This window comes from Mastigoproctus giganteus, chromosome 9 (assembly GCF_048544385.1).
Source record: "Mastigoproctus giganteus isolate SK-2022 chromosome 9, ASM4854438v1, whole genome shotgun sequence".
Taxonomy (NCBI): domain Eukaryota; kingdom Metazoa; phylum Arthropoda; class Arachnida; order Uropygi; family Thelyphonidae; genus Mastigoproctus; species Mastigoproctus giganteus.
The window spans coordinates 218,428,413-218,454,663 of record NC_143583.1 but is presented as its reverse complement, the minus strand read 5'-3'; the positions used below and the strand labels follow the sequence as shown (position 1 = coordinate 218,454,663).

General features: G+C 38.4%; 1 protein-coding gene across 1 annotated transcript in view; it reads left to right on the top strand.

Annotated features, from left to right (window-relative positions):
• Window positions 1-26,251, top strand: part of shot (dystonin-like protein short stop) — a 1,739,701-nt gene that overhangs the window by 1,261,174 nt on the left and 452,276 nt on the right. The window contains exons 65-67 of the mRNA XM_090380932.1: window positions 2,634-2,860; window positions 2,994-3,218; window positions 11,792-11,893. Of these exons, the coding sequence (XP_090237058.1) occupies window positions 2,634-2,860; window positions 2,994-3,218; window positions 11,792-11,893 (554 nt within the window). The remainder of the gene's footprint in view (window positions 1-2,633; window positions 2,861-2,993; window positions 3,219-11,791; window positions 11,894-26,251) is intronic.

Sequence of the window (26,251 nt, the reverse complement as noted above, 5' to 3'; positions counted from 1 at the left end):
ATTACAATATACAATGTTCTTCTCTTGAACAGCCTTAACACATTTATTGAAAATCCAAGGTTTAGATAAAGGACGAGATTTTAAAGTGGGGTGTGGAATAAAGGATTTCATTCCTACAAGAATAATTTCACTGACACGATCTGAGGAAACGTTGACATCAGAAGTTTTAAAACAGTAATCCATCCAAGTAAAAGAAGAAAAGAAATCTCACAGGTCATCCCATTTTACATTCTTGTAATGCCAAACAATACGAGGTTGAGAATAGCCATGAGATAAGGCTCCATTGGAGAAGAGACAATCACCAAGTTGTTATCTGAAGTGCCTAAAGGACCACTCACTTCGACCTTGTTCTTAGAAAGGTTGTTTGTGAGAAAAAGATCAAGTGTGTTGGCTGCATGGTTAGGATTGTCCGGTATTCTTGTATGTAAATGAACAATCTGTGCAAGGTCATTAGTAATTGCAAAAGCCTTAGCATCTCGACCAGCTGGGTCAGTGTGACTAGAAAATGGAAGCCAGCTGCAGTTGTGAACATTAAAATCACCAAGGAAAATTACCTCACTGTTAGGAAAGTTGGACAGGAGAAAGTCAAACTGCAAAGAGAGGAAGTCAAAGAGCTCCAAGTGATTAGTGGAGTTGGGAGAACAGTAAAGACAACAGATGAATCTGACACATTGAGGTAGAGAGATTTTAAGCCAGAGAAGATCGAAACAAGGACATTCCAAAATACCAAGTGTTTGACAGGGAATATCGGAATGGACATATGCACAAGTACCACCGTTGAGGCGAAAGGAATCATACACAAATAATTTTGGCAACTGAGATGAGCAGTAGTTGAATCAACCGATAACTGAGATTCTGTCAGAAAAAGTACATGGGGTTTGGCAGACTGCAAGTGGAAATGGACATTGTTGAGATTAGAATTGAGACCATGTGTATTTGTGAAATGAACTAGGAAGTGGTTGGGATATTTAGATCTTTTCTCAGATAAGCTTACTCTATTAGGTTGACAATTCATGTGTATTCAATAGTAAGAAAAAGTGGGGAGAACAGACTGTATGGAGTAATGAAATTTTTGGATATGGCATACATATGGTAAAAATATACCCAGATCCTTGACATAACGTGGCCTCGATAATGCCCCCCACATACACATTACTCGGACTTCCTCCAATCACTATCTGGCAGAGTGAAGGTAGCAATATTATACATTAGCTGATCCAGAAGCCTCCTAAAGAGTTACCAGTAGGTTCGGTCTAGTGTACTAACTAGCAGCCGGCCTTGCGAATACCATTTTAGATCTGTACCATCGAAATGTAAGGAAGATTGGATCTCACCATGATGTTCATCATAACCTCAAAAGTCATCAGTCATACTGCATGATGGAACAGATTGGGGAAGGGTTGACTGGAACTTAGCTCTGGAGACTAAACATAGGGTCCACCACTTCAAGCCTCCAATAAGAGGGGTGGCATTCCTCCATGTGGTGTGGGTGCCACACCACATGGAGGAATGCCACACCTCGACCCCTGCTTATGTTGGTTCACACCTGGGTGAACCAACATAACCAACTGGGTGATCCACAGTGTGCATGTGCATGGAGGTTATACCCAGGGTTACTAACAGTTTCACCATTGTAAAGGTGCAAGCAGAGGATTTGGCTGTCACAGACTGTCCGGACTTCACTGAAATTGGATCCACTTGACTTTATCATCCGAATATCATGTGTCTAACACAACAGCTCAATTGGCTTTTTTTACCATGTTTTTTTGACCTAATAAGTGATGATGGATGAATTCTGGGTATATCACTATGACCCCAAAACAAAACAGATGAACAAACAATGGATACTTTCATCCTCACCAACCTCCAAAAAAACCAAGGTTCAATTGCCTGCTGACAATATCATATTGTCAGTCTTCTGTCAATTTAAAGATATATGATCCTTACAGATTACCTGCCAAAAGGCAAAACCATCAATGGGGAATGCTACAGAAACTTTCTGGGAAAGTTAAGAGAGGCTGTCAAGTTGAGGAGACATGGAAAGCTATCCTGAGGCATCTGCCTCCTAGCAGAAACATCCTGCTTGCAAGGCTGCTCTCACAATGAACTTTAAAATCAGTTGTGGCTTTTCACTAACTCTTGCCTTCGGATATCTTCCTTTTCACTGAGCTGAAAGACCATTACAGGACCACAGATTTCAGACTAATTAATGAAGAGGAAGCCAGATTTTTTGTCTCAAAGTGAAGATTTCTATTCAAGAGGCTGAAAGTGTTTATCTGCAGGTGGAAAAAATTTAGGCAGCTACATAGAGTAGGACAAAATTGGGAGCTAATTTCAAATCCCTGACAAATATTTCTAGGCAAGGGTAAGTACTTATTGACGATCCTGAATGATTTTAGAATAGTCAGAAACAATGTTATAATATTTAGCTGAATCTTTCCCTATTAGAACAGGGTAAATATTTTTTTTTTTGCTACCACCCACAACAAATATCATAATTTAACTTCAGTGTACTTAAAATCCTAATGGGGTAGGACAGTTGTTTTAATGTGAAATAGGCAGGGCTCTGACAAAGCCCCATATGCCTAATTAAATGTTCATTAAATCAGTGTTTTTTTTTTTTTTTTTTTCAGATATTAAGAAAAAACTTGACCGTCTGAATGATTTATGGGATAATATTCAGAAGCTCGCTCAAAACCGAGGCAAATCTTTAGAAGATGCTTTGGTTGCTGCAGAAAGATTTTGGAATGAACTGACTACAGTTATGAAGGCTTTGAAAGAATTACAAGGTAGTCTATCATTGCAGAAATCTCCTGCAGTAGAACCCTCTGCTATACAGCATCAGCAGGTTACATTACAGGTGTGTATGTGTTTGCATATTTGAACTGAAATTTGCAAATGTGTCTGTTTTATTATCACTGAATTTGGTTGAATTTATTAATTTCATCATTTAGGTTTTAAACATTTCTGATCATATTAGTTCATTATTTTAGGAAATTAAGCAAGAAATTGACCACACTAAACCAGAAGTGGAACAATGTCGACAAGCTGGTCAGGACTTAATGCAACTGTGTGGTGAACCTGATAAGCCTGAAGTAAAGAAACATATTGAAGATTTAGATTCTGCATGGGAAAATGTCACTAGTTTGTATGCTAAAAGAGAACAGAATCTTATTGATGCTATGGAAAAGGCAATGAATTTCCATGGTATTTTGCAGGTAAATATATCCATATTTTCACCTTTAAAGATATTTCCATCAAGAAAATTTTGTCATAAAATACATTTATTATGAATATAATTACAACATTATTTTGTAATAATATTAGGTAGCATACTTTTTATTATTGCCTATAATGCATACATTTAGTGAGTATACAATGTATAATTCATTGAGAAATGCTTAGAGAAGTTACAAACAAACCCTGTTTGATTATTTTTATGACTTACCATCACAGTGTATAATGGAACACCACCACTATAAATTATCATTATGGAAAAATATTTAGAAATTTATTGTTTGATAGATTCTTAATTAATAGAGTTCACTAATACTCAAACAAAAAACTATATTACATAAGGTTAGAGTGGATATACCACTTCTATAAAAACTCATACTAACAGTAGATGTGTAGTATTATTGTGAAATATTCAATTTATGTAATTTTTAGGAAGAAGGGTAAAAAAAAAAAAATATATATATATATATATATGAGGTTTGAACAAAAGTTTTAAACTTTACTTCAAAAGTAGATAGCATGCCAAGATGATGAGTAAACTTAGAGGAGGGCTGACCACACTACATACAATCTTTCTGAAGAGAAACACTTAGCCCAACAATTTTCCCTCTCTGGGAAGCACTTCTGGAAAACTAATTTCAAGCTTGCTGAAAACTAATCTGCCAGTTATTCTCTTATTGTTTGCACATTATAAAATTGATATTCTTTCAGGAAAATTTATTACAAAACAAAAAATGTCATATAGAACTAGATCTGGTGAATGCATGGTTTGCTAGATGCAAAGAGTATAAAAGAAATTATGCACCAACTCGGCATTCTGATGGGCATTTTTGAGATTTAGGATAGATGTGCTCGAAGTACTTAAAATGGGGGCCCATCAAGCTCTCAGCTGCCCAACTCAATGCCAGCACCAATGCAGACTTCACACAGTGGCAAAGTTATAGCTCAGACACAGCATGGGTTTATTAAGGGAAAGTCTTGTCTGACCAATTTGATTGGATACTATGATGTGATCACAAAAGAACTGGATGCAGGGAATAACTTTGATATCATATATTTGGATCTTAGAAAGGCTTTTGATACTGTTGCACATGGAAGGCTGCTGCACAAATTGGAGCAATGTGGCATTGGAGGCAAATTGCTGCTATTGATAAAGGGATGGTTGAGTGGGAGAAGATAGTGTGGTAATCAGTGGACACTGCTCTTCTTGGACTAATGTTATTATTGGAGTCCCTTGGGGTTCAGTGTTGGGTCCATTGTTGTTTTCTGTATTCATTAATGATATTGATGATGGTATATCAGGCTTAATGTCCAGGTTTGCAGATGATACAAAGATTGGCAGGGTTGTTAATGACAGTATGCTGCTGCAACAGGATCGAGAAAAGTTGAGCAGATCAGTCTGCAAGAGTAGCTCATGGTGTCTTGTCAGTGATATACAGGAATTTTTCTAGCAGGGATAAGGAGGTGATTATCCCCTTGTATAAGGCAAATTCAAATTGAGGAAAGACAGTTTAGGATAGATGTGCAGAAGTTTGCCTTTAGCCAGCGTGTGGTTGATTGCCAGAACAAACTTCCATCTGTTGTTTTAGAAGTTGATAGCTTAAATCAATTCAAGGCAGAACTATACAAACATTTGGAGTGAGTGGATGGGTGAAATTAGTATATTTGTTTTTTTTTTTTTTTTGGCTGATGCTATATAAGCTTGCTTTCTTGCATGATGGGCCTTTACTAATGCTAATCCCCAAGGCAGAATGCACTGGTAACAAAGGAGGTAATTATTGTCAATGACGGTGTTGTTAGGAAAATAGGAAATATGTTGTGCTAGAAGGATAGTTGAAATAGAACCGGGGTATGTCTGCCAGACAAAGTAGATGATATTTTAGAACAGATATCGTTAAGGGCATACAGTGATACTGCTGTACACATTTTGCACTAATGATATTAAGAGTAGGAGATCTAAGGATGTACTTAACAAGTACAGGGCAATGTTGGGAAAAAGTCTTGAGTTAGGATTGAATTTGAAAGTGTCTGCAATTCTATCAAGACACAATAAAAGGGAGTACACGTTGAGAGCATTGTCAATCAATTTGGCCCTGGTGGAAGAATTTTTCTTAACTTGGCCTGTGCTTGTTAACAGGAGAAACTGTTACATTTGAATAGAAGGAGTGCAAGAATATTTGCTGATGCTATCAAGGCAGTGATAGGTGGGTTGGAAAACTTCTAGCTTTGGGGGATACACAGACTAATAGTTTAATTAGAGCCAGAGGTAGAGGTGATTCTTGCACTGCTACTATTGGAACATTCAGCAGCCTGGAAAGCAAGGTGTCTGGGACTGCAGGCCCTGCTGTTGGTCATCATGGAACAAATAAATACGTGGGCTGTGTTAGGGTAACTAAGGGGCCGGAATGCAGTAGCACACGCTCTTTGAGTAGACCGGGGTTCAAGCCGCTGACTGCTGAATATGGTCAATCTGCCAACCCGCACCGGACCAGCGTGGCAGATTATGGTCCGTTTTCCCTCAGCATGAATTGTGGAGGCTTCCATCCTGCAGTGGGTTGATAATGGCTGCACTTTACCTTTTTTTTTTTTTTTTACACTAATGCTAGGAGCATTGTATATAAATTTGATGAATTTGAAGTACTGATTAAGTCATCAAATGCACACACTGTAGGAATAGCAGAAACATGGTGTAACTCAGACATAAGTGATGCTGAATTTGAATATGGGGAGTACAATGTATGTAGTTAAGACAGAAAGAACGAGAGAGATGGAGGGGTTATGCTCTTAGTTAAGAAGCATATTTAATCTAAGGGAGTGCATTTAGTTGACATGGGTGATGAGTGCACTGTTGAGTTAGTTTGCTGTGATATAAGCACTGGGAAAACAAAATTGAGGGTAGGAGTGTTTTGTACATTCTGATTCATTATGAGACATTCTGATTTGCCAGCAAATCAGAATGTCTCATAATGAATAATTTTAACTTTCCAGATGTTGACTGGAATTTATGGGTTTGTCATTCACACACTAGCAAGACGTCTATGGATTTCTTGGATGACCATTTTCTACAGCAGCATTTTAGAGTGGCAACAAGAGAAAGCACTACTCTTGATCTGATTATCAGCAGTGATACCTCATGCATTAAGAATCTGCAGGTAAAAGATCGATTGAGTGGCAGCGATCACAGCCTACTAAGGTTGAATTTAATTAAGACTTTTTCTTTTATAAGGGTGACTACGTGGGTTTCAGACAGTTTATAAATACTGTGCAGTGAGACCCAACTGATCATATTACCAATAGCAAATTCTAAATGGGAAGTAATCAAAGGAGCTATTAGACTTTTCTTACCAATGAAGAAATACTCTTGAGGGCTTAGACCTAAATGTCAGATGAATTATTGAGGCATGCAGAAAAGAAAAGTGCATATGGCATATGATGCATATAAATTATCAGATGATACAGAAGCCAATGGTAGATATAAAGTGGTGTGTAATTAAGTCACAAAGGAAGTTAGACAAGCAAAGGTAGATTATGAGAAGTCTGCTAAAGAATGCAAAGGAAAACAACTTCTATGCCTATATTAAAAAAGAAGGAAGGATTGAACCATATTGGGCCACCTGAAGTATATGAGTTAACTGTTCTTTATTCCCCCCCCTTTCTTTTCTTTTTTTTTTCTTTTTTTTTTTTTCTCTTTCTGGTACATTTCTTTTGCCATGTACATTTCTTAAAATATTATCTTCCATTTATACAAACTCATAATTTCTGTAGTTACAGTATTACCCTACTAGTCCTATGCAATGTTAACTATCAAATCAGAGTAATAACTATCCTTATAGACTTACTTTTCTTATCTTCACTGCCAGCAGAGATTCACAGCTCATGGCCTTTACCATACTTGATCTTCCATCATGCAGTTGCCTGCATGCCTAACATAGACTCTTTGTAGGCTCACCCCCTTCTTTGGAATGTCTCTGACAAATAGAAGTGAATTTGGCATAGTGTAGTTTTCCTCCTTAGAAACAGATGCCAGGCCGTTTCCAGTGGCCTTACATCTGTTTCTATACACACTGTTGATTCCTTCTATCTCTTTAGTAGTTATCTTGTCAAATAGTTTTTCTCCCCCTATCTCCAGTGATATCGTGTAACCTTCTGGTAGGATCCTCACGGTGTTCTTCCGAATTCAAGTTCAAGCGTTCAAAGTCTGATTTATATATCTTTCTTAGTAATAAAAGTTCCTTTTAAGTTATATTGTTCTTTATTAGCATTTCATTTATAAACTAGTTCTACACTTGGAAAGTCACAAGTAAGAACAGAGAAAGGAAATTTGTCTTTCTTTTTATTACAAATATTACTTTATTTACTAACCAGCTAACTTTTCTAACACCTTGATCTCATTGCGGCACTACTCTTGCCTTCCCGTGGTGGGGCCGGTAACCTGGATGGAAAGTCTAATCCCCCAGGACAAAAAAGAGCCGACATGGATAAAGAAAATTATCCAGCATTAGAGCCTCAGAGCTGAAATACCACAGATTGGTATTTCAATTCTCTGATCAGGATAATGCGTAACATAAGCACTTAAAAAAAGACAATCACCAACCAGAGTATCCAAATCTCCACATTATCCATTAACTAGTCAACCAATGAGCAAACTCTCTCCATACAGAGATTCCTTGAAAATTCTGCTGGATCGTCATTTTAGGTCTAACGATTACAGTCAGGGATTTTAGTTAATCGCTGTGACAACAAAGTCTAAACATTCAGAACTTTTGTTAAGGCTTACAACATTTGGGGGCATTCCTGTTAAAATCTATCCCCACACAACCTTAAATAGTTCCAAAAGTGCTATCTCTGAATGGGACCTGATGAATGTAACAGAAGAGGAGCTTGTGCAAGAACTGAAAGATCAAAAGGTAATACAAGGCAAGAGAATTCTCATGTAGGGATGGCAGTCTCATTCCAACCCGTAGTATGATACTCAGGGTCAGTACTCCAAACTTGCCAAATACTGTTAAAGCCGGTTATCTAAATTGTCATATCCACCTGTATATTCCAAATCCAATAAAAGGGCAAGGTAGGCAAAATTCACTGCAGGATGGAAGCCTTCTCAACAATTCATTTTGAGGGAAATGGACCATAATCTGCCAACCTGGTTCAGTGCGAGCTAACAGATCGACCGTATTTAGTAGTCAGGGGCTTGAACCCCGGTCTACTCAAAGAGGGTGCGCTACTGCACACCCGCTTCTGACCATTTGGCTATGGATGTGCTGTTATAAGTGCCAGAAATTCGGATACTGTCAAACAACATGTTGAGGAAACAAAGTATGCCCAAAATGTGGATGCCAAGATCACGTTCAAACAGATTGCACTGCAACATCTCCAGTTTACCCTAATTGCAAGGCAGCTGTATCCTGCATATTCTAAAAATTGCAAGTTTTGGAAACGTTGGAAAAAAAATACAGAAATTTAAAGTTGAACATAAGATGAGTTATTAGGAAGCAAGATGACAAATAGTGAGAGATATTCCAGCACATATGCTAATGTTATACAGAAATATCGCTCTTGCTACTCAAAACAATGACTCAGTTCTGCCTGACATATTATTTGCTGAATGGGCTAGAGCTTTGCTTTCAGTTCCTCAGCCATCTTTGAAGCAAAACAACAGAGACCATACTTGTAATACTTGTAATACCCCAATTTCCATCCCTCAGCTAGTTGCATCAAGTCCCAAAGTCAGACCAGGATGTCAAAAGCTGACTCTTCTGCTAAGAACCAAATTAATAATACTTCAGTAATGGACATAGATGACAAAATGCAACAAGATCCTATATTAGAAATTTATGTTGAAGAAGATATACTACATGTCCTACCTTTCCTAAAAAAGATCGCCATAAGCCTACTGTCGCCAAAAAACAACCAGATCATCCTACCATTAAAATTAAATAATGCAGTGCATTTTACAATGGAATGAAACAAGCGACACCCTCAATAAAAAAAAATACTTTGTATAGATGTGAAGAAACTGCAGCGCATGGAGGTGTAAGGGTTTTATTATCCATTAGTACTCCATCTAGGCAAATCCCCACGCAAAATAATTTAGAAGTTGTTGCTGTACAAATAGAACTTGGAATAATTTTATCACTTGTTTCTATTTATCTTCCATCAAATCAAACTTATATACTCAGAGACTTTGATGAACTCCTCATCCAGATACCACCTCCTATTTGTTTTATGGGTGACTTTAATGGACACCACTCATTGTGGAGAAATCTACATGTGGATAAAAGAGGGCAGCTAATAGAAACATTACTGGACACATACAATCTAACTCTGCTGAACACAGGTGCACATACTCATGTGCATTTTCCCACAGGAAATACTTCTGCCATATATCTATCAGCTGTCCCTCTCTGTACCCAAGTATACATTGGGCATTATTGGAAAATCCACATAATAGCTATCATCTTCCAATTACTTGTAAATTCCAAACTCCAACTATCCAGAGATTCACAGAAAATGGAAATTCTCAAAGACAAACAGGATAAAATTTTCCTTAAGTACTGCTTTAGATAAATACTTCATTCAGAATCAATCAGTAAATAAAGCTACTGACCATATCACTAAACAGATACTAGCAGCAGCAGCTGATAAAGCTATTCCTCAGTCATTGATTTATCCACACAGGTGCAAAAACTGCTGGTGGAATGATGAATATAATAGAGAAAAAAAAAGGAGAGGAATAACGCTTAGAATATTTTCTGCAAGCATCCCACTGCTATTCAGTTTCTTATAAACTATAATAAACTGAATGCTAAAGTACGGCAAATAAGAAGAAAGGCCTAAAAAGGTTCCTGGATACAGTTTGCTTCCACTATCACAAATGAAAATATGCATTGTCATCCTCTCCTATATTGATTTATAATGGACAAGAACTACCTTTCACCAAAGACATAGCAAATGTTTTCATTGAAGCTTTTGCCAAAATTTCAGAAGCAAATTTGTATGATGCTCCTTTCCAACAAATTAAAGAGGCAGCAGAAAGGCATAAGTTAAATTTCAACACTGGTCTCTTCTCTCATACTATAAATAGCCTTTTACAATATCTAAGATAAAGGGCCCCGAGTGCCAAGCATTTCCGTGACCAAGCCATCTCTGAGCTCTATAAAACAGTTTAAAGTGTTTTCCTTCAAAGGAATCACTCTTCTTATTAAATTTAAAGTTCTTAAATTTTTCATAAAGCACAGTAGACTTTGTCTTACAAGTAGTAAGAAAAGACACCTTTCCTTTTATTTTTATTAGAATTACTAATCCAGCTAACCTAACAACTGCTTGGCCACTCGTGGCATTAGTCCTGCCTGCCTATGGTGGGACAGGTAACCTGAGTGGGAAAATCAACCCTCGGAGCCAAAAGGAGTACAAAATGGACAAAGAAACCTTTCCTCCACTTGATCAACTGAGGTCATCTACTGATGAAGACCAACCCAATCATGACTCCTACCAAAATGAAAGACCAAAAACAGATCTATGTCAACAACATCACCCAGCCTTCCTCCTTATTCATTCTCTATCAGATTTTCCTATGAGCAAATTATCCCCATTTCTAATCTAGAAAAGTTTAGAAAATACTGCAGGATTATCAAAGATGGTAAAGCGATTACAGTCTGGAGATCTCCTGGTAAAAACAATGAAGCCAAAACACTCAAAAATATTATTGAAACTGACAGAAATTTGGTGGAATTCCCGTAAAAATAACGCCCTGTCACAGCACACTGGCCAGGGGTTATTACACCACTCAAGCCTTATTCTACGTTCGACCACATAGTCTGTGTTTCTTCAGCACCTACTCCCCATAAAGAAAACTCATGGCAACATCTTATCCCTCCCCCCTTTTGGGGGCCCTGCTTTATTTTGTAAAGAACTGCCACATCAAAAGAGATCGCGAGGCTCCCATGTCAATAAGGAATTTACCCTTTACTCCTCCTATGCTGCCTTTCACATATAGCAGTATATATATATAGTAGTATATATATATATATATATACTACTATGTATATAGTAGTATGCAAATATATAGTAGTAGTTCACATATTTATAGTAGTATGGACTCACGGAATGTATGGACCCATAGAGATACATACGCATATTGACTTTTAAATTATATAGTAGGAAGACAAATAAATCCTGATTGCTGAACTACCAATTGGATAACAACGATTAAACAAACAATTAGATGCCAATGTTTTCAACAACTACAGAAATATAGCGAAAGACAGAGATGGGCACTAATGATCAAAGGATTCAACCTGTCTTTAACAGAAGAGTGTGAGTGACACATATTTTATAAATTAAAACTTGTTTTTAAGTTTATTTAAAACTAAGCCGATTTTGAATTTCATAAGAATTCAAAACAAATTTAAAATAGTTTATTTGTGTGTGTATTTAAAGTTTTTTGAAGACTGTAAATATATTAATTTTCCTATATGAAAAATGAATTTATTTTTCTAAATTAACAAAATTTGTAATAATTTTGTAATTTTTTTTTTAATGATTTTATTTTTAGAATCTTCTGGAATTTTTGGATGAAGCAGAAGAGAACTTTGTCCACTTAGGTCCTTTGGCCTCAGATATTGAAGCTGTCAAAGGGCAAATAAATCAGCTGAAGGTTAGTGTTATCCTAATGAAATGAAAAATTGCATGGAAAACTTTCCATTTTTTATGATTTATTTTAATACTTTTATATAAAATCTGTATTGGAAAATGTTTTAATTTTAATTTCACCTATAAGAAGAGGAAATCAATTATTGAAGTATTTGGCAATATTAGATGCACATTTTAGTGCTTAAGAAAAGAATAAACAAGGTAATTTGAAGAAAATATTTAAAACGTTTATTTTTATGATGAAACTTAAATTATGATTTGTTATGTACATATTTATTAAAATGAGTTGATTACATTGGATTTTCTGCCCCTCATACACATATGCATCTAAACTTTGTTTAACAATTTTTCTTCACTATAATTATCTATTCGTTTAAACAGTTTTCTGGGCTCATATGAGCCTCAATGGTAGTGTGAATTGAGTGCATTAACATTAGTAGAGGCATATGATGTAAGAAAGCAAGCTTATGCAGCATCAGCCAAAAAAAAAAAAAAAAACCCCACTTCCATTTCACCCCTCTGTTTGTTTGAAATACCTGTCCAGCTTTGCCTTAAATTTATTTAGGCTATCAACTTCCACAAGGGATGGAAGTCTGTTCCACCAACCAACTACCCGCTGGTTAAAGGCAAATTTCTGCACATCTATCCTACATCTGTCTTTCCTCAATTTGAATTGATGTCCGCTCAGGTGATTATTCTGAGCAAGAGGAAGAATCCCATCAGCATTGAGCATGCTCAAACCATTCAAGGCTTTATACACCTCTATCAGATCACCTTCGCTGGCGCCTAGTCTCCAGAAACTGTAATTTGCAAAACTTCATAAGAGCAACCCTTTGAAACTTCGTAAGAGCAACCCAGAAAACAACAAAGGACCCAACACTGAACTCTGAGGGACTCCAGTAATAACATTAGTCCACGATGAGCAGTGTCCATTGATTACCACTCTCTGTCTTCTCTCCCTCAACCATCCGTTTATCCATAGCAGCAATTTGCCTGCAATGCCACACTGCTCCAATTTGTGCAGCAGTCTTCCATGTGCAACAGTATCAAAAGCTTTCCTGAAATCCAAATATAGGATATCAAAGTTATTCTTTGCATCCAGTTCCTTCGTGACTACATCATAGTATCCAATCAAATTAGTTAGACAAGACTTCCCCTTAACAAACCCATGCTGTGTCCAAGCTATAACTGAAGTCTTGTCTAGATGATCCTGCAATGCTTCTTTAACCAGTGCTTCCATTAATTTCCCTGGAACAGAAGTTAAACTAACAGGTCTGTAATTACCTGTGTCTCCCTTTGATCCTCCTTTGTCGATTGGGGTCACATTTGCACATCTCCAGTCCATGGGTACCTCGTCTGAGTCCAGGGAAGCTCTAATAATTATGGCTAAGGGTTTATTTACTTCCTTTGCCACCTCCTTTAATGTAACTGGATAGATTCCAACCACCCCAGGTGCCTTTCTTGTGTTTATCTTCAACAATTTCTCCTCCACTTTACTCTCAGTTATTACAAGATTATCTAGCTTACTGCCAGAGTTGAATACACATCTAGCATTACCCTACCTGAATAACTCCTCATGTGTGAATGTCGATGCAAAATATTCATTTAGTTTGTTAGCTACCTGAGCAGGATCATCAACAGTCGAACCATCGATATCAAGTGGACCAATCTGATTCTTCCCCTTCCTTCTAGAGTTTTCATAAGAAAAGAACTCTTTGCTGTTTTTCTTTGCATCTTTTGCCAAAGATTTCTTGTAATCTGCCTTCGCCTGCCTAACCTCCTTTGTAACTTGTTTAAAGACCAGCTTATATCTATCATAGGCTTCTGTGTCACATGTTAATTTATATGTATCCCATGCATTTTTCTTTTCACATGTCTAATTAGTTCATGTCACATCCATTTAGGCCTAAATCTTGAACAACATTTCTTTGTTGGTATGAAAAGCCTAGTAGCTTCCAAGATTAATTCTTTGAATGCTTCCCATTTTGAATTTGCTGTTGGTAACATCATCAGTTGGTTCCACCGTATAGAATTTAAATACTGTCTCAGCCCACAGTAGTCACCTTTACAAAAGCAAAAACCCTTCCCTTTACCCTTGATGGTAGTTGCCTCTTTGATTAAATCCCACTTCAGCACACTGTGAACACTGCCACCTAGTGGTTCCTTTATCTGCAGATTCTTGATGCATGAAGAATCACTACTGATAATGAGATCAAGATTATTACTCCCTCTAGTTACCTCCCGAACACGCTGCTGTAGAAAACAATCATCCAATAAATCCACAAAAGAATTGCTAGTGTAGTAGTAGTAGTAGTAGTGGCATGTGATGCAAGAAAGCAAGTGTATGAGCTTATGCAGCATCAGCCAAAAAAAAAAAATCACACTATTCTCTCCAAATGCCTGTCCAGTTCCTCCTTAAATTTATTCAACCTGTCAACTTCCACAACGACAGATGGAAGTTTATTCCGGCAATTAACCACCCGCTGGCTAAAGACAAATTTCCGCACGTCTATTCTATTCTACATCTGTCTTTCTTAATTTGAATTTATGCCCCCTTAGGTTCGTAACCTGAACAAGTGGAAGGATCCCATCAGAATTCAGCATTCTCAACCCTTTAAAGGCCTTATACACCTCAATCAGATCACCGCACAGGTGCCTAGTCTCCAGCCACTGCAATTTGCAGAACTTAAGCCTCTCTTGGTAAGAGGATCCCTTCATTCCCCTCACCAATCTTGTTGCCCTTCTCTGTACATGCTCAAGTAAATCTACATCCTTCCTAAAATGAGGCCTCCAGACCTGTACGCAGTACTGAAGGCGTGGCCTGACCATTGCCTTATACAGAGGGACAATCACCTCCTTCTCCCTGCTAGCAAAATTCCTATATATCATTGACAAAACCCCATGACCTGCCCTAGCAGCCTGTCTGCATTGCTCAGAAAACTTCATATCTGACTGCACAATTACTCCCAGGTCTTTTTCATTTTCTACCAGCTCAAGTGTAGTACCACACAGTTGGTACGTTTCTCTGGTTTTACTTCACCCATATGCAGTACTTTGCATTTGTCAAGGTTAAACTTCAGTTGCCACTTCTTAGCCCATCTGCCCAAATTATCTAGATCCTGTTGCAGTAGCACACTGCATTACTGTCATTAACAACCCTGCCAACCTTTGTATCATCTGCAAACTTTGACATTAAGCCTGATATACCTTCATGTGTGTGAGTGACCAACCCACAAATTCCAGTCAATATCTGGGAAATTAAAATCCCCCATTATAAGACACTCTAATTTACTAGCCCACTCTATTTCTTTGCACAATTGCTCATTATACTCATCAGAATCATTAGGCCTATAAGACACACACCCACTCTCATTTTTCCTTTCCCAGTGACACCAAACAGACTTACCATTGCGTTGTCCACCCACATCAATTGGATGCACTTCCTTAGATTTTACGTGTTTCTTAACTAACAGCATAACCCCTCCTCCCTTCCTGTCCTGTCTATCCTTTCTGTACATATTGTACTCCCCAAATTCCAGTTCTGCACTGCTTATGTCTGTGTGTGACACCATGTCTCTGATATCCGAACAATATCTGCCTTTCATGTCTTGACTAGCACTTCAAGCTCATTGAATTTATTAACTATACTCCTAGCATTGGTTTATATTCAAGTATACATGCACCTGTTTCTACTCTTAGTTACCCTTACACAGCCGATGTATTTACTTGTTCCACTATGACTCCCAGTTGTTCTGGAAATTCCCATTGCCTTGCTTTCCAGGCTGCTGCTCAATTGCATTTCAATAGAAGTAGTGCTGCAATAATCACTTTTACCTCTGCCAGCGGCTACTTTTTAATCTATTAGTCCGTGTTTTCCCCGCAAGCTAGCAATTTTCCGACCCACTTAACTCTGCCTCGAAAGCATCAGCAAATATTCTTCCACCCTTTCTACGTATCCAATGCACAGGAACAATGAGGAAGTGCTTTGTCACGGTGGAAGTACATTCAATGATGTGTGGCCAAAGGTATATCTTCTAAATGGTTATGACGATTTGTTTTGCAGAAATTGTAGTGGACCTATCCAAAAATAAATGGACTGATCATAGAGGATTCCACGCTACATAGTAAACACTGGCTCTCCACATTGGTATGGGGGATTAATTTCTGACCAAATGGGAATTGTGCGTGTGTGTGTGTGTGTGTGTTGTTCACACCATCCCAAGTGAATTGAATGTTATCACTGAATAGGATATAACAATGCAAATGTTGATTGTCAGTGAACAGATCTCTAGAACTTGGAGATCTTTACCTAACCTCTTAATTCCAGTAAAAAAAATATATATTTATATTTTTACTAAATAAAGTAATGGTGAGTATATATATATATATACATACACTCACCATTACTTTATTCAGTAGTTAATTTTAATTGATTTAGCTAACTGATTTATTTATTAGGTTGGGAATCTTGTCCCAACCTAATAAATAAAACATATTACCTGGGTTCAGAGTATGAAGTTAAATATTGAGGGCATTTCAATTAAAAAGCACATGAGTCTATCCCTTAGCCTAGGTTCCAGGCTAACATAAGGATCCAGCGTATTTGCTGTGTGCTGCAAGATGTGGAAACTTCGGAAAACATGGATCCTGGTTGTTCAACACTCCACTTTGGCCCCTGCTTTGACAAGATCAGTGGTCCTGGATGGATGGCTCAGCCAGGATCAGTTGGTTAGTGGGCTTGTCTGCAACGGGCAACCATGTTGATGCCATGCCCCCAGTCTCATGATACTAGATGAGAGGATTCAGGCTGGTGGTGCAGGTATGTCATCCCACTCCTGAGAACGTTTGTTGATTGTAGGAAGTGGATGTCCTATTTGAACTCCACACTGGGTGGGGGAGCCCAGGCACACCACAATAAAAACTAATACGAATCCTAATAATTTAAACTTTTCTTCTGTGCCTCAAACATGGTCCCTACCAGTAAATAATGACATGGATGCAGATACCACCACTTCAGCAAAGAGGCTCAGGACTGAAGCTGTATCGGGTCGAACACTTAGATACTTGATATTCCATTCTACCAAAGACCTGTAGGAAAAATGTCACCCTTCTTTATTCAGATAGGTTTGGAAGGGTTGACAGGCTCCCCAAAATCTGTAAAATGGCTGTGTTGTGGGGAAATCCTCATTGAAACTAAATGTGAGAAACACTCAAAACAGCTCCTCAGTCATATGTATTCAGGGAATGCCAATTGTGGAACACTCCACAAGATTTGTGGAACATTCCACAATGCCAATTGTGGAACACTCCACAAGATTAAACTCATCCCAAGGCAAGAATGGGATTTTCTTGAAGTATCTGAGGAGGTGATCTGTTCTGAACTAAAATTGCAAGGAGCGACAGCTGCAAATCAAATGTTCATACATACGGGTGAGAATCTTGTCCCAACCTAGAAACCTCATCCTTACTCTTAACACACCTGTATCTCCTAATGAGATTTTGACTTGGCGCAATATAGCCTAAGATGCTGATGCACCATAAAACCCTTAAACAAATAAACAAACAAACAAATAAACCTAAGGAGATTAAAACTGGTTATCTGAACTGCACATCATATGTTCCAAACCCATTAAGGTGCTTCAAGTGCCAGAAATATGGACATTCACAAATGACTTGCCATGGTGCATTGCATTCAGTGTGGTGCAGAAGACCACATGAAATTGCATCATGTAAAGCTGCCAAACCCACCTGTATTAATTGCCAAGGAAAGTATCCTGCATACTCTTGAACATGCCAGAGGTGGTAGGAAGAAAAAGAAATACGACTTAAAGCAGAGCTCAACATTTCGTATCAATAGGTCAGAAAAGCAGTTAAACAAGTAAATAGTAAAAGACAATATATGCAGAAAAGTTTTCCAAGAAATGTTCTATTGGGACTTAAACTGAAATGACTATCATTAAAAGATTCATTTATTTCCATTGCCTGCTATTTACTGAGCACAGAAAAATCAATCAGCTACCACTCCCATATCAGTGCCTCTTTCCATTCCAGCATTACAAAAATCAATCGGTAAAATAACCACACACAAAAATCAACCTCCGGTGGTAGTTGAAGGATGATTTTCCTGTGTGGTAGTTGTAAGGACAAGTAAACATGGAAGTCTAAACCACGGTGGTTGATGGAACAGTCTTGGAAAAGTCTTTGTGAAGAAAGAAATGGATACATGACAACATCCATACTTATCCAAAAAAGATAAATCCAAGAGTGTAAAAAAAAGTAAGTCCTCAGCACTTTGGAAGCTGACCATGGGATCTTTCAAGCCCAAGTAATGGCTGTATTCCTACACTGAAATTGCCATGGATTTCAGTAAAATGCAAAAAACATTGTCACTTCTGCAAAAGCATAAATCAGCATGCTTTTGCTTACAGCATCTTATCTAAAGTCAAACAGTCCCAACAGGTGCATCATTACTATTATTATTAAAGAAAGAATTGTATGTGGCTCTGATCGTGGAGGAGTTGCTGTCCTCATGTGCAACCAGATCCCATTTTAGTCTTTGCAAATTACAACCAGCATAAAGGCTGTTGCAATTCACCTTATAATGGGGTTCTTATTAACAGTCTGCTCTATTTATTTGGCATCTGGAACTGACATTCCCCAGAAAGGCCTTGATGATGTAATGCAATTACTTCCCCCTTTCTTACTTGTTGGAGATTTCATCCTTCCATAACACTGTGTGGGGTAGTGCTGACATCAGTGGAAGCAAAGAGTCAGTGATCATATACTCACTGACAATGACCTCTGCCTTTTTAAATGTTGGAACAAACACCTTCTTCCACATGCTTAACTGTATATTTTCTACCATTGATGTCTCATATCTGTTCCCCCTTCTCTCCTCCTCTCACTTACCTGGAGTTGGAGGAAAATCCCTAATGGAAGTGATCATGTCCCTATGTTAATCTGCTTATCAACCTCCAATAGTGAGAGAACTTGTCTTCCTTTTAGGTTACCACAGTGAAAGATTGATCAAGCTGGCTGAAATGCCTTTCAATATCTGGCAAATTTTGGTCAGTCAGTAGCTGATCAATCATGCAGGCATGTACATCACAGAAAGTATCATCCATGCAGCTGCAATTGCAGTCCACAGTTTCCATCATTTCCAATACTATGGTTCAATTCAGAGTAAACAGCAGCGAAAAAAAAACACAATACAAAGCATGGGGAATATTCCAACAATATCCCACCACAGCTGATGTTATAGCCTCTAAATGTGCACATGATAAAACATGTTATATCCAACCTCAGAACAAAAAAAGTGTTCTGGATCCATTTTACTTCTATTACACAAGCAACCAGCTCTAAGGCGGTCTGAGATGGAATCCTGAAAATCTGGAAATTGGAAAAAATATAGAAAATACACATGGAAGCACTATTGCAATACAATGGAAGCACCGAACCTATTGGTAACTCTTTAGGAGGCTTCCGCATCAGCTAGTGTATAATCTTGCTACCACTACTCTGCCGGATAGTGACTGGAGGAAGTCCGGGTAGTCTGAATGAGGGGGAGGAGGGGCATTGTCGAGGCCACATTATGTCAAGGATCTGAGTATATTCTTCCCATGTATACGCTATATCAAAAATTTCATTACTTCATACAGCATGACCCCCCCCCCCGCTTTATCTTATATTGAATACCATTAATTGTCAAACTAATAGAGTAAGCTTATCTGTGAAAAGATCTAAACCTCCCAAACACTCCCTGGTTCCTTTCACAAATATATGTGGTCCCAGTTCTAATCTCAACGATGTCCATTTCCACTTGCAGTCTGCCAAACCCCATGTACTTTTTCGGACAGAATCTCAGTTATCAGTTGATTCAACTGCTGCTCATCTCAGTTGCTGAAATTATTCGCTGTGTGATTCCTTTCGCCTCAAAGGTGGTACTTGTGCATGTCCATTCCAATATTCCCTGTCAGAGACATGGCAATTTGGAATCTCCTCTTTTCGATCTTCTCTGGCTTAAAATCTCTCTACCTCATTGTGTCAAATTCATCTGTTGTCTCTACCGTTCTCCCAACTCCACTAATCACTTGGAGCTCTGTGACTTTCTCTCTTTGCAACTTGACTTTCTCCAGTCCAATTTTCCTTGGTGAGTTTAATGTTCACAACTCCAGCTGGCTTCCGTTTTTCCACCGACCCAGCTGGTCGAGATGCTAAGGCTTTTGCAATTTCTAATGAACTTGCACACATTGTTCATTTACCTACAAAAATATCGGACAATCCCAACCATACAGCCAATACGCTTCATCTTTTTCTCACAAACAACCCTTCTAAGTACACAGTCGAAGTGAGTGGTCCTGTAGGCACCTCAGATCACAACTTGGTGATTGTCTCTTCTCCAATGGAGCCTTTATCTCAAGGCTATTTCCAACCACATATTATTATTTTTTTTATTATTATTATTAATGGCCATATGGTACAAGGAAGCCTGAGGCTTATGCTGCACCAGCCAAAAAAAAAAAAAAAAAAAAAAAAAAAAATTCCCAAGTTACCCTCTGAGAGAGAGAGAGAGAGAGAGAGAGAGAGAGAGAGAGAGAGAGAGAGAGAGAGAGAGAGAGAGAGAGAGAGAGAGAGTAGAAGTAGAAAGGAATCACCAAGAAAGAGAAGAATGATGATATCCAGCTCAGGACCCTGGGTTTGCCAAGCCCATACTCACTAGATGTGAGCCCCCGGGGTTAATTTTGTTTGGCCTTACAAGAATGCAAAATGGGATGACCTGCGAGATTTCTTTTCTTCTTTTCCTTGGTTGGATTACTGTTTCAAAATTCCTGATGTTAAGGTTTGCTCAGATCGTGTCAGTGAAATTATTCTTGTAAGAATGGAATCCTTTATTCCACACTACACTTTAAAATCTTGTCCTTTATCTATACCTTGGTTTTCCAATAAATGTGCTAAAGCTGTTCAAGAGAAGAGCATTGCATATCGTAACTGGCTTGTTTCCAATTCTTCAGTTTCATTTTCTGCCTACACCAAAGCTCGCAACAATTGTAAAAGAGTCATTAATCAGTCCAAACTAGATTTTGAACAGGCTAACAGTAGAAAACTTGCTTCTTGCCCTAATGGTAGCCGAGCATTCTGGTCTCTTGCCAAAGCTATTGCCCACAACTTTTGCCCATCTCTGCTCCCACCTCTGTCCAAACTAGATGGTTCTGTTGTCACTTCAGCCAAGGATAAAGCTGACCTGGTAGTATAACATTTTTCTTCCAACTCATGTATTAATGATCTTGATAAAATACCTCCCAGCATTCCCAACACCCTCCATTCAATGCCTCCTGTGGTCTTCCGTCAAAAGGATATCAGAAGGATTTTGACGAATCTTGATGCTAAGAAAGCTCCAGATCCTGATGGTATTTCTCCACTTGTTCTCAAAACCTGTTGTTGTTGTTATTTGGTTTTTAGGAGCATTAGCAACTAAGGCCATATTGCTCCAGGGATATGCGGTGATCATTCCTTGACATTTTTGCATCCTTCGTATTTGGTGGGCACGGTCTTGAAACCCAGTCTAATCAAGAAGAATGTGCTACACACTGCTGCTCCTGCCCACTTGGCTATGGAGGCACCTCTCAAAACCTGTGCTCCTGAACTTACTCCTATTCTTTGCCGCCTTTTTTCACTCTCTTATTCCAAAGGTGTTTTTCCTTCTGCTTGGAAATTTGCTCATATCCAAGCAGTCCCTAAAAAGGGTGACAAATCCCTCCCATCCAATTATCGTCCCATTGCAATTACTTCTACTCTTTCTAAAGTAATGGAGAAATCAATTAACAGCCAACTCTTAAACTACCTAGAAACCTTCGTCTGATCAACGATCGCCAGTATGGATTCCGTCAGTGTCGATCCACTGGTGCTTGTGTTTCCCATATATGGACAAATTCAATGGAAAAGTTTGGTGAAACACAAGCAGTTGCTCTTGACATCTCAAAGGCTTTCGGTCGTGTTTGGCATAAAGGTCTTCTAAACAAGCTTCCATCTTATGCCAACTGTTTTTTGTAATTGGTGATCCAGTTTTCTCTCTGATCGCTCACTGAGGGTGATGGTAGATGGCTTTCTGTCTACTTACTTCTCCACTAATGCTGGTGTCCCCAAAGGTTCAGTTCTTTCCCGCACGGATAGGATTACCAGTCAATTTCCACTGACTGGAAATCCTATCCATAATTTTGCTGATGATAGCACATTGCATTCCACTTTCCACTTTGAAAAAACCTTGCTCTGCTCAGTCAGCTTTAACTTCTCGAATATCCACTTCCAACTCCTTAAATGCCGATCTCCAGGTAATTCTCCAGTGGGGCAAAGACAACTTAGTTGATTTCAATCCTTCTAAAACTCAGTCTTGTCTTATATCTCGCAAAAAGGATTCTTCTGCTGCTATGCTTATCTTTGATGAAACTCAGATTTCTAGCCAAAATGATATATCTCTTTTGGGGATTACCCTGACTTCTAATCTCTCTTGGCACAAGCAGATTACAAATATTGCTTCCTTTGCATCTAAAAAACTTGGTTTTCTCTTTTGCTCTTGGCGTTACTTTTCTTCCAAACAGCTGTTTACTCTGTACATATCACAAATTCATGGAATATATTTCTTACACCTGGGGCAGTGTTCCCAAACCTCTCTGAGGGTGCCTCCGTAGCCAGGTGGGCAGGAGCGGCAGTGCGTAGCACACACTTCTTGATTAGACTGGGGTTCGAGCCCATGACCACCTAATACGGAGGATGCAGAAAGGTCGGAATAACCACCGCATATTCCCGGTGGTTGCTAATGCTCCTAAAAACCGAATACCAACAACAGCGCCCCTCAGGCTTCTAGATTCCATTCAGAAGATGGCAGTTAGATTAATTAATGACTCGCATCTAACAGAGTCTCTCCACTCTCTGTCTCTGGTTCTGCTGCATGCCTTTTCTACAGATACTTTCATGGGCACTGTTCTTTCCACTTCTATAATTCCCACTCTCTCTCTCTTTCTCTCTCTCTCTCTCTCTCTCTTTCAAAACAGTTCGAGCACGTGCCGTCACCAGCCAACATCCATTTACTGTCTAACTTCTAACTCACAGAACCAACATTTCATCTTCCTCGTTTATTCATTCAACTGCCATTTTCTGGAACAACCTTCCTTCATACATATTTCTTGAAAATTACAGTCTACAGAAGTTGAAGTCTAATGTCAACAAATATTTTCTTTCATCTTCTCAACCTCCAACCCAAGCATGGTACTAAGTACTATGGTTCTAATACCTCTCGTGTTTGGGGTAAAATTTTCAATACAGTGGATGCACTATTGCAGACTTGACTGCAATATCTCTTGGGGAAACATTTTTTACCCTCAGCTTACTCCGCTGAGTTTCTGGTCCTTAAATGGAAAACTGAAAAACAGGCCCTTAATTTTATATCAAAGGGTATTTTCCCATATAATGGGCCATTTATGATACTTGAACTGAAAACAGCTCTTACGCTTACCAACGCTAGTCCTGTTGGACCATATGATATCCATCATGAAATGATTAAACATTTATCACCAAAATCTATGGACTATCTGCTCTTCCTGTACAACGAATCTCCCTTGAAGAGCAGTTTCCAGACAGCTGGTGTAAGGTAATTATTATTATTGCTTTTGCTAAGCCAAGAAAGGATCGCACATTTCCAAAGAATTACCATCCTATTGCTCTCACTAGCTGTTTGTGCAAAATAACACAGCGAATGGTCAATGGTAGTTTGGTATGGTACTTAGATTCAAATGAATTTTTCTACCACATTCAATGTTGCTTCCAAAGGAACAGGTTTCCACTCCACACCACTGAATTAGAATAGAAATATCTATGCAAGATGTGTTCCTAAAAACTGAGCACATGGTAGCCATCTTCTTTGACATGGAAAAAGCTTATGACACAACTTGGAGATTTGGGATTTTAAAAGATCATTATAACCTTGGGATAAAAGGTCACCTTCCCGATTTTATTAAAAACGTTTTATCCCTTCGTTTTTCCCATGTTCAAGTAGGGTCTATCCTGTCTTCGTTCTTTTGTAAAGTGGAGAGAGAGAGAGCACTACAAGGATCTGTCCCAAGTGTTATGCTTTTTTTGCCGTTAAAGTAAACTCCATTACCAAACAACTTCCTCCAACCATAAACAGTGCACTCTATGTCAGTGACTTCTGCATATTTTCTCAATTGTGCAACATGTGGGTTAGTGAGAGATAATTGCAACAAGCCACTGACTATCTTAACTCCTGTGCCATGGCCAATGGTTTCAGGTTTTCACTAGACTAGATCGTTTGCATCCATTTTTATCGTAAATGTAACCGTTATCCTGAACCTGAATTATGACTTGGACAAAGCAACATTCCAGTAATGTAGAAAGATGAAATCCTTGATACAAGTTGACATTCTTGATACAAGTTGACATTCCTCCATCATATTTGTCAACTATGCACCAAGTGCACAAGTGAACTGAAAATTCTTCATGCTCTCTTCTACCTCTTGTGATGCAGACCAGTGCACTTTACTCTGTCTGTATCATGCATGTGTCCAGTCAAAATTAAATTCTGGGTGTTAGATATATGCGTCCACCAGAAATAGTATACTTTGGTGGCTTGACCCCATTCACCATCAGGACATTTGTAATGCTACTGTTGCATTCAGAATAACACTCATTTGAGGTCTATATGTCAAAGCAAATGAATTATCCTCGTCATTGCTTTGACGAAAACTGTTGGCTTTACAGTATGCCTTTAAGCTGAACTCTCTCACATGGACATCCATTTTTGAGTTACAATGGGAAAATCTTTATACCACACATTGGACTGCAAACCATCCATCCAAGAGCTACTCAAAGAGCTTAAAATCATGGTAGGCAATGTTGCTTGATCACCAAAGCAGCCCCTTCCACCCTGGCATGCTCGAATACCAGCATGTAACTTCTCTCTTAGAAAAGCGATGAAGTCTTCTATCTATCTTCAGCTCTATTCTGCACACCAAGCTGAACATTCTGACTTCTTAGCAGTTTACGCAGACAGCTTGAAGTCAGAATTGTGTGTTGGATCTTCCGCCGTTTTATCAGATGGTACGATATCTAAGAAGATTCCACGAATGCAGCATATACACTGCAGATCAGCACACTATAGAGTTAGCTTTGGATTTCATAAGAACTTGTCAATACCAATGGTTTATTTTATAGCAATATCTACTAAGATGATACAAACAGAAGTCTAGTAATTTGCATTAATCCACGGTATCTTTGAATTCAAAGGTGGACCATCTTGGTGCTACCGTTTTGTGAAGAGAAACAGGCTTTCAATGAGGCCTCGAACAAAGTTGGCTCAAAAAATGCCCCTGAATATGAAGAAAAAATTATTTCTTTTCACAAATAAGTCATCAAGTGCAGACAGAAGAAAATTATCGAAATAGGACAGATTGCTAATATGGACGAAACACCAATAGCCTTTGACATTCCATCAAATAAAACAGTGAACTGCAAAGGTGAAATGTCAATTTGCATAAAAACTAGCGGGCATGAAAAAACTAGATTTACCATTGTATTGTTGTGTTGCGCCGACGGAACAAAACTGCCACCCTTTCTAATATTTAAGAGAAAAACACCGATAAAAGAAAAAAAACACCACTCAGATTAGTTCTACACATACATGAAAATGGATGGATGGACAAAGGTGGAATAAGAAACGGATAGAAAAGGTATGGGACCGAAGAAATGGATAGAAAAGGTGTGCGACCAAAGAAATGGGGCATTGATGAAAAAATTTCACTTTTGGTGTTGGATCACTTAAAATCTCACATCACAGATTTAACTTTAAAATAAAATTTAAAGAAGGAGGCCAGACTTCTCAGCTTCAACCACTTGATGCATCTCTCAACAAACCCTTAAAAACATACATGAGAGAAGAGTGGAACCGTAGGATGATAAACACAGAAAGCCATTAATATACACCCAAGGGAGCACTGAAACGGCCAAGTATTGCATAGGTGTGTCAGTGGGTTAAGGATTTCTGGGACAAAATAAATATCTATTTTAAAAAGTGTGGAATCAGCAATTCATTAGATGGGACTGAAGACAATTTTTTATGTGAACATTTGGATGATGATGATGATGATTAAGAACAAAATGACAGTGAAATTAATTTTGGTAGTGAGAATAAAAGTGAAGGTGACCATTCAGGATTTAATTGATAATGGCTCTTGGATTCAATTTTACATTATTAAAATTCTTATAATTGTAAAATGCCCACATTTTTCATATTAATTTACAGATATTTCCCATGCATTTCCCTCCCCCCCCCTTTGCTGTGCCCCTTCTTGCT